The following is a 15713-nucleotide window of genomic DNA, read 5'->3' on the forward strand; positions in this document are numbered from 1 at the left end:
TAACCGTAGTAGTCTCGCGTAGCCAGACAACTATTCCACAATCTCTGAATGCTATATAGAGTCTGGAATTACAACTCCCAAAATCCGAGAGAGGAAACTGGCACTTCCGTTTACGAAAATATATTTTAAAATATCTTTACACTTTACTTTTTAATTTCCATTTCGGCTAAGCAGCAAGCTATATATACTTTTTTGTATTTATATTAGGATAAATTTGCGTGACTGTAAAGACGAAACGGAAATGGAGAGGAGGCTCCACATCCGGTTTATATTCTAATCATGATCAGAGCTTCCGAGTCCCAGACTGTGTGCCGGAAACATTTGAAAATTGTGGGAGGCAACAGTCTGGTAACGCGAGACTATAACCGTAGTAACCACCTAAAATTGGACTTGGTTTTGTATTTGGGCGTGTTCCGTCCGTGTGAGTCAAGCCATATGGACATAGGCCTATTAATAGATTTCAGACATTTCAGAGACACTTCTTATGCAGAGGGTCTTGCTTGGTGAGAGCAAATGAAGGCTTGTGCTTTAACTCCTAGAAGGCCAGTCATTAGAAGCAGGAACATAAGCAGAACCACACAGGAGTGTGAAATGAAAAATAAATGAAGTAAGATGGAGCCTAAGGATCCTGTTATTGGGTTTCAGTATTAGGTGGCAATTTCACACAAAGCTTCAAGTTGGTATGAGGAAGCTCTCTGTTACTGGTGCATTGGTGGGCTCAGGTCATTTTCTGCTACTTGGAGGGCTGCAACTGTCAGTTACTTTCACAACGCAACTTGCAACCAGTTGCCAAAAAAATGCAGCGGTCTGGACTGACCAGTTGCAGACCGGTGTCATTTGGGGATAATGGTTGCAAGGAGTTGCATTGGTGTGGACTGGTCTTTAGTGATTATTCTATTGATTGATTTTTTGATTGATGTAATTGAGAAGCGCATTTCTGGATAAAAAAGAAAAAGTATATATCAACGAATCGATGCAAAAACGATTTGAATAGTTTTTTTTATAATCTACTAAATAAATTAGTCTGATTAACTACTTAAAGGGATACTTCACTTTCGGGCCGGGGACACATTTAAAAAAAAAATTAAAAATAAATGAAAAAGTTATGGAAAATTCATGGCCCCCTCACACATTAGTAGGACACTGCGTGTCGTGAGGGGGCCATGAATTTTCCATAACTTTTTTCATTTATTTTTAATATTTTTTTTAAATGTGTCCCCGGCCCGAAAGTGAAGTATCCCTTTAAGACCTATTTTTTCAATTAGTTCGATTAACTTTTGCATCCCTAGCTATTGCGTTTACGGCAGAAGATTACAGCTCTTACGGGTACATAACCTTATGGCCATGTTCGTGTCAAGGACCCCCAAATTGATATAGTCTGTCGGGTGGAAACCTCATATGTCCAAAACTGTTACTTTTCAGCATTAAAATTCCAAAATAGCAAAAGTAGCAGATCTACAAGCTCAAAACGTGTCGCTTCGTGACGCATTTTGAGCTTGTAGATCTGCTACTTTTGTTGCTTTTCTGTGACGTTGTAGTATGATCAAGTAATTAATTTACCAAAAAACAAACAGTTAGGATTTGGAGATAAGAGGTTTCTGCCCGAAAGCATCGATAATATGCATTTGGCCGCAGACCCCCATCTGAAAATGCTTTGTGCCAGGGACCCCCAGAAGAGAAGATGTTTGTTTAAAAAAATGCAAAATTATTTTAAAAGTTTCCATTTCTTTTTTAGATTAATTGTTTTTTTAATAGCCAACATATAAATGGATAAAGTGACCCCTGGGGGTCCCCGGACCCCACTTTGAGAACCACTGGCTTAAAGAGAGTTTAGTGACAACAGCACAAAACATACATACTAATAGGGCTGCGCAATATCTCGTTTCAGTACCGACCTTGCAATGTATGTACACACATTGTGCAATAGTCACATGCAGATGCAGTGCAGCTTAGGTAAATTCAAACAAAAACTAGCAAGGTTTGCATTTTCATGACTATTCTGGACAAAGAAAACTCAGTACATTCCATCTGATAACCGATTTATTGGTAACTGGCACATTCTGTGCTCACAGAGGTGTCATCATGTTGAAGCAACAATTATAGTAATGAACAACATTTTCCCCTTTGAAATCAACCATACGTATATGCAGATCTGCATATAGCTGGTGAAATTGCTCCTGCTTTGCTTTACAAAAATATAGCAATTAGCAATCACATTTTCCCAACATTGTTCAGCCCTAACATACTGTATTATGTTGTCTTATTACACTTCCCTAGTTATTGCACATAGTTTGTGGACTCAATTGCTGTATAAGCAACACTAGTATCTTTCTTTTTTTACCCCCTGTTTCTCCCCAATTTAGTCGTTATGCCAATTGATTCCTCCCCACATACACATCTGTGTTGTCACTCCTGTAGTATCCTACCAACTCACCTGCCAGTGAGGAGCCGTCTCAGTTTAAATGTCAGACAAACCTGTCTGCTCAGACAATGTCACCTGTTCCTATGCAAAACAGGCATGTCTGGAAAGTGACTGTAATCATTTCTATGTCTTTAAAAATGTGAAAGTTGCACAAAAATGCAGAAAAGTACATGCATATACAGTTGAGGTCCATCACATATGATTTAGCATTTCGTAGTAGGGCATTAACCACTTAAACCCCATATGGTTGAGTCCCTCAGGGCTCTATACTAGTGTATTTTCTGTTATTGTGAGGAAAGCTTTCGCTGAAAATATCAGATCGACAAGCTCACAACGTGATTCGTCGATCTGCTATTTTCAGCGAAAGCTTTCCCCACAATACGGATGCTGGGGCTTAAGTGGTTAATTTACGAAAAAACACTTAACAGTTAAAATATGGAGATGAGAGGTTTCTGCCGGACAGCAACGATTTGATGTAGTCCCTGTTAGTCCAAAAATCTGGTTATTTGTTGAGACAAACTATGTCTATGGTTGAGGGCATCAGGCACAATTCTTGAAAAGTAAAAGCAAAGTTCTTCCTTTCCTCTCCTCCCTTCTCTCCTATCCTCCACACTCTCCTCCTCACCAGGTGATTCCTCCAGAGGGATGGAAGCCGCGGAAGTCGTACGACACCATCGAGGACATGGTGATCCCAGCTCCCATCTCGCAGGTGGTGACGGGCCAGTCAGGACTGTTCACCCAGTACAACATCCAGAAGAAGTCCATGACGGTGGGCGAGTACCGCAAGCTGGCCAACAGCAAGAAGTAAGTCAGCTTTATCACTGCATGGTGTCAACAGGTGACCAGATGCAATAGTTAAAACCGGGCAAGCATCTGTGTCATTTTAGATTTTTGCTATATATATATATATATACCAAAGCAGTTAGCAACATACGTTTTTCAAAGGTGTCGCATGCGTCACACCTTCCTGGTGAACCTCCTCACTAACTGGTGCAGCAGCTGGTGACTCCATGTGTACCAGAGCAGGCGTGTGGTTGTTGTCTGTCTTCGGCTCTCTATGGAATTACTACTAGCGCTCATGGAAATGTCCTTGAGGCACTTTCAGTCAGTTGGCACGGGCAGCAAACAGAGCAACGTTCATACTTCCTTCGACACAAAGCCTTCCTCAGCTATTAGCATCATAACTGGCCTGGAAATGCCTCTTATTTTAGAGACCACATGTGAGGCATATAAAACAGTCAGTGCAGTCATGTCTTTAAAGTTTTGTCTCACAACCCTGAATAAATACAGCTACTTTTTCATTTTTTTGGGCGGTGTAGCCGCCCCTATAAGTGGGGTTGGGACACCTCATTAGTATTAGTTTCCTGCACTTTGATTGGCCCAGCTGGCCCAGTTAGCTGTACTGTGATTGGCTGACTCTATTGGCTGACTCTATTCAGCACTGTGATGGCTAGCGAGACACATGATGACATTAATAACCTATAAATAGGATATGCACTTCCAAAAAACCTTTTTTTTTGGAAGTGAGCTTCCATCACTATGATGACCACTGTGTTGACCACACCGCCCACTTCACACTGGGTGTGATTTTTTACATACATATTTGACATACAATAAATAATATTTGGGGGCCAAAAGTAGAAAAATATGAAAACTATGCAAGAAAATGTAAAATATCCTAGAGATCTCCACATTATCCCTAATGTTAATGCTATGAGATAAAACAATCACAATTGAATAAAAAAGAATTGCCTGTTACAATAGGCAACAGCTTGAATGTTGAATAACTTGAATATGAACAAATAGGCATTTATCCACCCTCCCTTGGAGAGGAACAAATTCATCCATGTCCCAATAATCTCCAATGTTGAGTCATGTGGCATAAGCCATGTTGTTATCTACACTCTCCACAGGACAACTGTGGGGGTTGGCTGGCAGTGAGTGTTGTACTGTAGTTCAGTCGTTCTCCAGATAACGAATTGAAGTGACCATTTAAGTAACCTTTTTAATACCTAAAATAAAAAAGAAGGCAAAGAAAAAGACCATCACTGCAACAAAATTAATCAACAAACTATACAAAAGAACTGGTCAAACATTGGCCAAAATGTCAAATAATGAGAGAATCAAAAATAGCCGATTTACAAGCTCACAACGCCTCGCACAAACAGAGGTTTTCAAAGTATGACGTGTCTGGTGAGGCACAAAGAGCATTGCAGAGGTGGTGCAGACAGAGAGGTCAATCAATTAATCAACTTTATTGTCACAACACAATTACAGGTAAAGTGAAACTCTTCTTTATGCAGGCTTTCACGTTTGCAGCTCAAGGAGCAAAAGAAAAGAATTAGAAGAAAAAAATGGAACACAAAATGAGCACAAAATCCTGAAAAAGCAGCATGTTAAAATCAGTATCTTGTAATTTAAAGAGGCCCTAAATCACATGTAGTGCATTCAATATTGTGCATATCAGTATCATGTTGATTAGAAGTCCAAATGGAAGTCCTAAACACATTAAATGTGCTTCAGTATAGTGCAAATCATTTAAGGACAGGCAACAGTCTTGTGAGGAGAACAGCCGGTCGAGATGATCAGCATGTTACACGTATTGTTGTTATTCCCAGAGATTGGTGCAACAAAAGGTTGCAACGTTTGGTATGATCTATATTAGTTAGCCTAAATCCAGCATACAAATAGTGTAAAGAGGAGCACTTCTTCTTACTTTGGGTTTCTATTAATAACCGCTCTCATGCTATGCGCTGTGGAACTCATTCAACTGTCACAGCATACGTGCGACGTGTAGAGTTGAAGTTGGCGGTGGTACGACTCGGTTGAAACTGGAAGTAACACATTGTCAGGTCATGAGGAAGAGACCTTGGTGGACCTGACTCCTTTTTCTCTCTCACGTTTTCTTTCCGTTTCTGTCTCAAATTAGCCAGTCAAAAATGAAATGGGATACAAGTTCAGTGTTATCTGCGTTTGTATATTCATATTTTTAGACTGGTGTTGACTTAAAACGGCAGCTTCCTGCAATGTAGAAGTGACATGTGTTACACTTTGTAGCAAAGATAGTAGCATATTAATGACATGGTTTATGTGTTTAAACCCCTGTGTTTAAACATTATGATCAAAGAAGTTTGCTAGAGATACATTTTGAGTGACTTAACATTACACGCAACATTTTCACTGTCAAGACTTAATGATAAGGGTTTAATCTCTTCTACAATTACATCTCTATGAGCTTCATTGTGATGAGGCCCGTTGAGAACTCTATTGTAGATCTGCTACTTTTGATAGTTTTGTGTGACGCTGTAATAGCCTATAATGAAGTAGGGCATTCATTTACGAAAAAACCCCACAAAAAGTTAAAGGAGTTCAAGAGTTATAGGCCAAAACATGAAGTGGGCTGTTGTAGCGCCACCATGAGGAGATTTGAAAAATGGGGGATGGAGGTTCTTCCTTGGCTTTGTGGAAATGTGCATGCAAAGTTTCACAGAAATCGAACGCTGCATTCATGATGGAAAACATGTGTGGGAAACATAGTCTCAGCCACGCCTTCGGCCTGGCGGAGAAAAAAATTAAATGTCAAAAGGAATGTCATACAAGTTGGGTATATGACAAGCTTTAATTATTCATCTTTGATTTTGATTGTTTTCTCAAAGTTTAACCTAACAACAGTCAGACCAGTAAATACCCAATGTCTCCTTCCATATACGGTACCACTACCAATACCCATTATCTCAAAATGTTCTTTATTGCTCTGCCTGTTGTTAATGGTGAGAGAAGTAGACCACTTTACAAAGCACAGCATGGGTTTGTCTCCACCTTCTGTTCACAGGTAGCCACTGCAGTTTTCAAATCTGTCATCACAGTCAGTTTAGTTGGCAAATACTACAATAAATATACACAAATGTAAATGTAGATACCTACATTCTAATTGGACTACACTAGTTCCTAGGATCCTTAGCCCCCCTCGTGACCCATACAAATGTGTCTGTGACCCAGAAATGGGTCTCGACCCACTGTCCTATTATCATATGTCTGACATATCTTATGATTTGTAACAAACCAAAGAAGCATCTGAACAATATGACTAAAACATCATAATGTTACATATTGTCTTAATTGTTTAAGAAAGGGGGACACCTTTTCACAAATCGCACATTAGGACTGAAAATGTTTCAGTCGTGAGATTTTATTTTGCTTTAATCCATGGGGTTGAACCAGCTCATGTGACCAGTGGACAGAAGCTGGTTTCTGGTGTCTAATCTCTCTCTGGTTCTGTGTTTAGGTACAACACGCCTCGCCACAAAGACTTTGACGACCTGGAAAGAAAATACTGGAAGAACCTGACCTTCGTCTCGCCCATCTATGGTGCAGATGTCAGCGGCTCCATCTATGACCCGGTGAGACCACGTTTATCGCCTAGCTAAAATAATCAAACTGTAAAGTCAGATTTAGGCAACAGTTGGTTATCTTTTTAGTGATTATTCAATTTTTTTTCTTTTTAAATTTTTATAAAACGTTGCTGTCGGGCAGAAACCTCTCATATGTATATTTGTAACGAAACATTTTTAACTCAAAGCTTTACTTCTGGAGGTCCCTGGCACGAAATATTTTTGGGATGGATGTCAGCAGCCAAATGCATCTAATTTTGGCGGTCATTGACACGAAAAAGTTTGAGAAGCACTGCTATAAAGCAAGCCCTGGTCCTCCTATTGTACCTAGCACCATCTGCTGGGAGATGAGTTTAACTGCACAACATTCTTTTTGTTTTAAAATTTGTGTTCATGGGTGGTATGGCCGACTTGGTAGTATTAAAGCAAAATTACTCTTTGGTAGAGGTTTGGGTTGTGTAGTTCCATTATAATGTAACTCCAAATATTGGCAAGATATGTTCAATAGTTCCTCCTTTCATTAGAAATGGAATATTCCAAAATAGTTTCCTCGTTGACTTGCATTGCACAGTGAAACAGGTCTCAAAGTCACTCTTTTAGCACATAAACGAACGCAAACAAAAGGCAGATTTAGAAAAAAATGACATGGTATATATTACATTTCTTTCAAAATAAAAATCGCAATCTACTGTTGATTTTGCCGTTGAAGATCTGGATTTGCGGATCTTCCCAATTCAACTCCAAACTATACCAAATACAAGTAAAGTGACTGTGTTCCCGAGCCATGTGACCCATAGGTCAGGAGTCCATCTCCTGTTTCTGTAGTACATCCTCTGGATGTGACACTCAGTATGTCACAGGGTTTTACCCCTAAAACCAACCCTTGATGCTGAGTGCCAAGCAAAAAACAACTGATGAAACAAAAGAAAAAATATTTTTGCAAATTGCGGCAATATAGTCTGGCGTCTGACAAGCGCTTGTAGGCTACACAAACAAGCATTGAGTAACAGTTGACCCGTTCATGTTGGTGAAATGGGTTCTGCTCTTTTGGATACAAAACTCCTTACATCGACAGGACGATGAAAAATGAATGACAGAAAGGCAGTTAAAACAAAAGTAGCCACCTGGAAAAGTTTCATGTTGGGCTGTCCAGCTGCTGCTTGTGGAACACCCTGAGCAATGGTTGTGTCTCTGCCAGCCAGTGTAAAACGTGCCATCTGGCACAGAGAGCACTCATTTTACGTTGGATTTGAGTTTTCCCTGTGCCCTTTGTGGGTGAGCTCTTAACCCATTAAGACCTGAGGCAGATTCTAAAAATGGCTCCTAAATCCTAACAGTTTTCTTGAAAAACGTTTTCTCCAAAATTATATGCATTTTGTTCCAGGGACCTTTAGAAGCAAAGATTTGAGTACAAACAAATGTATATATATATTCAAAGATTTGCACAAATAGATTTTCAGAAATAGCACGTATGCAAGCTCATAACTTCGTGCCATGCTATGAGCTTGTATTATCTGCTATTTTTGAATTGCCAAAGTATAAAATAATGGTTAAAATGATTGTGATGCTCTATTAACACATTTTCCTCTGGACCCCCTGGTAACCCCCCCTAAGGACCTGGGGTCCCCGGGCCCCGCTTTGAGTGTGTGTGTGTATATATATATATATATATATATATATATATATATATATATATATATATATATACCGGTGTGTGTGTGTATATATATATATATATAGCTAAAATCTAAAACGACACAGATGCTTCCTCGGATTGAATTGGTTAACACACAGAACCCAGCGGGATGTTTAGTCTATGACAAGTTTATAATTGTTGTTGACATACATGTAAACAATATTTCAGTAATGTTGATTAGAAAAAATAAAATAAAATAATTCATCCAATTTATACAGCACTTTTCTAGGTAGTCAAAGTTGCTTTACAAAACAAAAACAAAAAACTACTTTATTTAACAAATAACTATAAGCAGACAAAATCATTCAAATTAAAGGTAAAAGGCGATAAGAATTAGGTGGGGAATGCAAGTCTGAAGAGGTGGGTTTTGAGGTTGGTTTTGAACAGGGCAAGGGTGAGGCTGGGACTTTGATGTGAGCTGGGAGAAGGGAGGGGCTGCAACTGAGAAAGCCCCGTCACCCCCAGGTTGGTTGTTTTGTCTTGGGGATGTCCAGGAGGCTGGCATCACCAGACTTGAGGGAGAGGGAGGGGGCGTAGCGTTGAAGGAGGTCAGAGAGGTAGGGGGGAGCTTGGTTGTTGAGGGCCTTGTAGGTGGTGAGCGGTATTTTGAAATCTATTCTGTGTTTGACTGGGAGCCAACGAAGGTCGTGGAGGACTGGTGTGAAGCGGTCTCTGGATCGGGTTCTGGTGAGCACTGAGCAGGCGGGCAGCAGAGTTTTGCACGTACCATAAATGTTAGCCACGTGTCCCACGTCTCTGACGCATATTATTCCAAAAGGATGCGTTAAACTCACTATCAACGCGTCCAGGGGACACACCATTTTTACCGTCCCCGCATCTACGAGGTCTGCTCTGAGTCTGAACTGATTGACGATTTGTAATTCACTATTTGAACATTTACAATCACGAACCTCCACTTCTAAAACTCATTACATAACAAACCTAGCAACATTCACTGCTGTTTGTGTAGGTGTTGTTAACGCGCTGCGACTTGTTGTGAGCTTGTGAGCTTGTAGGTCACATTAGCAATAGGATACATTCAGAATCATCTTCCATGGGTCTCAGAAATGTAATAAAAAGCAAAGGTTTAAAGCCTCAATCTGTGATTTCTTCAACTGGTTGGTTGTAATGTAGAACAGATGACAGAAACATGGGGTTTAAAATGATGATACCAACGATAACATTGTTACATTTTCAGTCACGAGATTTGACTTTTGCTTCTATTCCGTGTGCGTGTCTAGGACATAGAGGAGTGGAACATCGGTCGTCTGAACACCCTGTTGGACATGGTGGAGCAGGAGTGTGGCATTGTCATCGAGGGCGTCAACACGCCGTACCTGTACTTTGGCATGTGGAAGACCACCTTCGCCTGGCACACGGAGGACATGGACCTGTACAGCATCAACTACCTGCACTTTGGACAGTCCAAGTCCTGGTCAGTAACACCGCCGTTTATTTGGGAGCGTGTCTGTGTTCTTCCTCAGCCCTGTATTAACTCTATCCCCATCCCCACCTCACCCGATCTACTATGAATCACCCAATTCCACCCCATAGAATGAGGACATTTGGATGTAATTCCTTTCCATTGAATGGGGTGATTCATAGTAGATCGGGTGCCCACCTAGACATCATTTTTATCTTTTGGGTCTACGAGCTAAAACGTTAGTGAAACACTGTTCTAGAGCGATCCTGAGTGTCTCCGCTTCACCAGTAGTTCTCAAACTTTTTCATGTCAAGGACCCCCAAATTGATATGTATTTGGCCGCTGACCCCCATCTCAAAAATATTTTGTGCAAGGGACCCCCAGAAGCAAAAACAAAAGTTAAAACGGTTTGCTTTTTTTTAAAAAAAAGACAGAAAACTAAAAAGATTTGCTAAAAAAAGATTATTCAGATATAACGGATCTACATTCTCATAGCGTGGCACGAAGTGAAGAGGTATGAGATTGTATATCTGCTCTTTTTGAATAGCCAACATATAAAGTATGGGAAAAGTGGTTAAAATGATTGTGATGCTGTATTAACAAATTCAGCTGGGGAACCACCCCCCTCTAAGGGCCCCTGGGGGTCCCCTGACCCCACTTTGAGAACCACTGCACTAAACACACACATTCAATCAACAAACAGCAGACACAGGTGCAGCTGTACATACTGTTCACACTCGACACACAAACACACGATACAGCACATACATAATACACACTCGGTCACACAAACACAGATGTACCTCCTCAATCCAATCAATCAACAGAGCACTGAATGCACGCACGCACGCACACTATACACACACGCACACACCTGTGAGAAATGGACAGATGTAGCAGTTTTCCTGCTGAGGTTACATCTCCTGATGACCAGCAGCAGACAAATCTCTCCCCTGAGAGGTGGGAAGAGTTCAGGCCTTCATTTGACACGTATCGCTATTCCTTTATTTCCCTCCCTCTCTCTTTTGTTTCTCACTCTCACCTCTCTTTCCATTTTTTGTTTTCCAATTCAAACCTTTTGCTTTATTGGCTTTAAACGGGAAACATAATTAAAACTTTTTTCTTCTTTCTCACACTGTCACTCTCTCCCTCTCTTTCGTTCTCTACCTCCCTCTCTTTCCCTCTCTCTCTTTCATTCTCTACCTCTCTCTCTTTCATTCTCTACCTCCCTCTCTTTCCCTCTCTCTCTTTCGTTCTCTACCTCCGTCTCTCTTACCTTTTCTCTCGTTCTCCTGGAGAGAGACGTGCCGTAGCCATGACAACAAGGTCCAGAGGAGGGTGTGGATCAGGAGGGGACGGGCTGATTGTCTGATTAGTTTGATTCATGGAGGAACACACACATACACACACACACACACACGCACACACTACAATACAATAGGATTTTGTGTGGTCTTAACCTGGGATTATAATTGAACATGAAGCCCAACAGTACATTAATTAACACTGGTAGCTGACACAAAGACCCTGGTTTTAAATCCAGTTGGAGACCTGCCGTTGCATTCTTCTTTACCCCTTTGTGTGCCCTCACTCAATTACCTTCTCTCTTCTACACCATCCTGTCTAATTAAAAGGAGAAAAAAATTATTATATTTTGTTGCTGTCGGGCAGAAACCTCTTATCTCCATATTCAAACTTTTTGTGTTTTTTAGTAAATGAATGCATCATCATACTACAGCGTCACACAAAAGCTTGTGGATCTGCTGCTTCTGCTATTTGTACATTTGAATCCTAAAAAGTAAAAAAAATTCAACATGAGGTTTCCACCCGACAGACGATTTGTATCTACAACTCCGTCAGAAGCACAAGCTTTTAAACAATTATTGGGATTTTCAAAGATAGTGAAAATAGCCGACCTACAAGCTCGAAACGTGCCACATCCTGCCAGATTGTGAGCTTGTAAATCCCTTATTTTCGTGCGACAAGATATATATATATGGCTTAAGTGGTTAAGTGACACATCGCTTTCCCATGATGGCCGACACTTAAAAACGGATCTCTCACACGACAAAATGTTACACTGATTCCACCTGTTGTTCAGCTGATGATTTTATAACCGGTACGAAAACGTAACATTGCAGTATGAGCGAATGACAATGTCAAAGGACGGCCCTGTGTTATACCTGTCTTATAAACCTCAAACAGAGAGGCACAGCGGTAAAGTATCTGCCCACCACCTCAGAGTCTAGGGGTTCGGATCCACCTGGCTTTGTTCGGGGGAGGGAAGCTGGGCAGGGAGGGTGATATTAGGAGTAGGACGGAGGCTCTACGTCCCCCCGGTGGGGGCTCCTCACTTGCAGGTGAGCCAGTAGGATACGACAGCAGTGACAACACAGAAATGTGTGTGGGGAGGAATCAATTGGCGTCACAACTAAATTAGGGAGAAAAGGGCGTACGAAAAAAATAAAAACCTCAAACAGAGAGACAGACAACACTCAGACTTAAAGACCTATTCCATTGTCCCTAAAATCCAGTTGCCGTTGTTGGCATGTCAACGTATAAGTGCAATAAATCTACTGAAATCTTCTCCAAATTCACTTGTTTTATCAGCCACCTCTACTAAACTACGCCCGTCTTGATTAACGGCGGGCGTGCCATTTCCATTCGCAACCCTGCTTTGATTGACAAGTTGATTGCCCAATGCGAACGTTAAGCATGTCGCTAGATAGTTATGGTGAATCTGGATCAAGTGGAGCAGTCTGACACTTGCCAATAAAAGATTATGCTTGCCGTAAACTTTACTCTTGGGGGGAATTTTGGACAAATTAACAGTTGGTACAAGTCGGGTCAGATGATGGCAGTCTGCCAAGCTTATCTATTTCGGCAACCCCTGAGGCAAATTAGTTTTTGGCCGCTAGCTCGCTAGCGTGCTGTCCCTGCGGAGAGCGCCAGATGTTAGGTGCGGCATGAAGGGCGGGGCAAAGTACTGCAACCAATAAAGCTGACCGGTAGTTCCTGATGTCGAGAATTAAGGGCCGTGCACGGTGCACACCGAGCACTATAACCGCATGGATTAAAGTTCTCAGTCGCCGCGACTTTTGGGAAGCATGTCGCACACCTTCAAGATCCTGCAGATCTACAAGCTCAAAACGTGTCGCTTTGTGCCGCGTTTCGAGCTTGCAGATCTGCTACTTTTTGATACATTTGTGTGACATTTGTGTGAGGATGATCAAGTAGGGCGTTAATTTACGAAAAAAACACAAAAAGTTTGAATATGGAGATAAGAGGTTTCTTCCCCGACGGCAACAATTTTCCAGTTGCAACGGGTCTGTTTAATCAACGTATGTTCCTTGGACGACCGGTAGCTGACTCTAGTCTCCACCGGCTTCCCAAATGACCGGAGGCTGTGTCTGTGCTGTATGGGTCAGCAAGCTGCGTTCTGTTCTGACAGCCGCTGCTGGACCAGTCCGCGTCGTGATGGATGCTTCTCCTTCTGTTAGTTAAGCCCCGTTCTGCTGCGTGCATGGGGGCTGCTGCCTGCCGTTTCAAACTCTGGCCCACAGATGGCAGTGTGGCACCGTGCAGCAGACACATCTCATCTTGTCTCCCCCCCCCCCCCCCCCCTTAGTGGGCTCTCATCTTTTATCGTCTCTGTCGGGTGAAAACCTCATATGTCCAAAACTGTTACTCTTCAGGATTCAAATAAAAAAAACGTCAAAGGCAGCAGATCTACAAGTTCGAAGCCTTCGAGCTTGTAGATCTGCTGCTTTTGATGTTTTTGTGTGAAGCTGTAGTATGATCAAGTATTACCCTAAGTATATAGGGTGTTCATTTACGAAAAAAACTAACATGGAGATAAGAGGTTTCTGCCCGACAGCAACTATATGCTCTCTCGTTCTCTCTTCCCCCTCTCTTTCTCCCTCTCTATCTCTCCTTTTCCCTCACTCCGTCTTTCTCCCTCACTCTGTTTCTCTCGCTCTCGCTCCCCCTCTCTCTCCCCCTCTCTCTCCCCCCTTCTGAACAGTCAGATGTTTGCCTGTGGGAGGGAGCAGGGAGGTGTTCTAACTCCCCACAGTGCATTTACCAGAGCTCCCTGGCGGGTTAAAGTGAATCCAGCATGCTTTTAACTAAGGGTTGCCTTTCCCACCAATTTATAAATCGTTGCTGTCGGGCAGAAAGCTTATATCTCCATACTCTAACTTTTTGTGTTTTTCTTAAATTAACGCCTTACTTGATCATTACCACAGCGGCACACAAAAGTAGCAGATCTGCAAGCTCGAAATGTGGCGCAAAGCGACGTGTTTTGAGCTTGGAGATCTGCTACTTTTGCTATTTTTGAATTTGAATCCTGAAAAGTAACAGTTTTGGACATATGAGGTTTCCACCCGACAGAGACCAAATGCATATTTACCCCCATACTATCGGTAACACTGCATGCGCATAAATCTACGGCACTGCAGTAGTGCTGAAACCTTTTAATTTCAAGGACCCACCCCATATCCCTGAGAGTATACAAATGGTACCAAATGGACCTGTAAGGGTCCCATTTGCTTTCATTTGTATACTCTCCGAGTTACAGACCTGTAAGGATTCATTTGGAACTTCATCAAGGAACCCTGGCAGTCCCCTTGACCTCACAGTTCAATTAAATCTAGTCTCAACAATAGTTTTGCCGTCTGCTTTAAACAACTCATTACCGTTGCCAACCACTAGGTGTCCTACTTGACACTCCTGGCAGTGGGCTATAGAAGGAGATGCAGCTATGACATCACAAATTAACACCTCTTCAGACTCCACCTTAGCCCGTAGCACTTGCCCTAGCCTTGACGACCTTGAAGGCTCATGCAAAGGTTAAATGTAATTTAGATGGTATGTTATTTAGACAGATGCCAGGTTAATTTATTGACCTGGTATCCTATAGTTTGTCGAGTTTAAATGTACATATATTTTATATTATAATGTTTTTAGACTGATGATAGGTTTTTGGTTTACCTATGATCCTAGATTACTGAGGAACTACACTGTCTCTATGCATTTGATATATTGCCTTGTATTCGCCTTGCTTACTGTAAATCGCTCTGGATTAAGAGCGTCTGCTAAATGCCTAAATTGGAAACGGCAAGATTGGTCAAGAGCACAATTGTTTGATGTTGTATACAGATGAATTAAATTAAGTACTTGTGTGCATGCCTGTACAAATGAGCTGTTGTCAAGTAAACTTAACCCTCTACAGTTCACTTAGAGTCTTCTTTCTCTCCCTACTCTCGTTAGTAAGTCAAATGACTCGGCTGATTGATTTAAGTTGATTAGTTCGATTCAACTGTTGCGCCGCTTGTAGAGTCCACATGACTTCCTGGTTGTCTGTTGGCAAGACTACTGCAGGAGAGACAAAGGCAATGATCTAAATGTTGTTCACCATTAATTGGCTCTCTTTCCTCTGTTCTCTGTAGGTACTGCATCCCTCCGGAGCATGGGAAGAGGTTGGAGAGGCTGGCACAAGGTAAGCAACAGTTTTGTTTTTTACTTACTGTATGTAAAAGTACCAATAACACAATATAAAATATTCTGATACAAGTAAAAGGCCTGGATTAATATTATTTGAGTAAAATAAGTACTAACATTTTTCAATTATTTAGAAAATGGCAGATCTATAAGCTCTGCTATTTTCGAATAGTAAAATAAAATGTAGGACTTAATTGGTTTAAATGTATGTTTAAATAATAAAATCTGCATAGTAACTAGTAACTAAAGTTTTCAAATAATTGTAGTGGAGTAAAAAAA

At 41.4% G+C, this 15713-nt stretch overlaps 1 protein-coding gene across 5 annotated transcripts in view; it reads left to right on the forward strand.

Moving 5' to 3' along the window:
* Window positions 1–15713, forward strand: part of kdm4b (lysine (K)-specific demethylase 4B) — an 88253-nt gene that overhangs the window by 15424 nt on the left and 57116 nt on the right. For all 5 annotated transcript variants that reach the window (XM_080430120.1, XM_080430118.1, XM_080430117.1 and 2 more), the window contains 4 exons: window positions 3051–3226; window positions 6708–6822; window positions 9751–9944; window positions 15383–15432. In XM_080430120.1, coding sequence (XP_080286246.1) covers window positions 3051–3226; window positions 6708–6822; window positions 9751–9944; window positions 15383–15432 — 535 coding nt within the window. The remainder of the gene's footprint in view (window positions 1–3050; window positions 3227–6707; window positions 6823–9750; window positions 9945–15382; window positions 15433–15713) is intronic.

This window comes from Gymnoscopelus braueri (assembly GCF_963280865.1).
Source record: "Gymnoscopelus braueri genome assembly, chromosome: 6".
Taxonomy (NCBI): Eukaryota; Metazoa; Chordata; class Actinopteri; order Myctophiformes; family Myctophidae; genus Gymnoscopelus; species Gymnoscopelus braueri.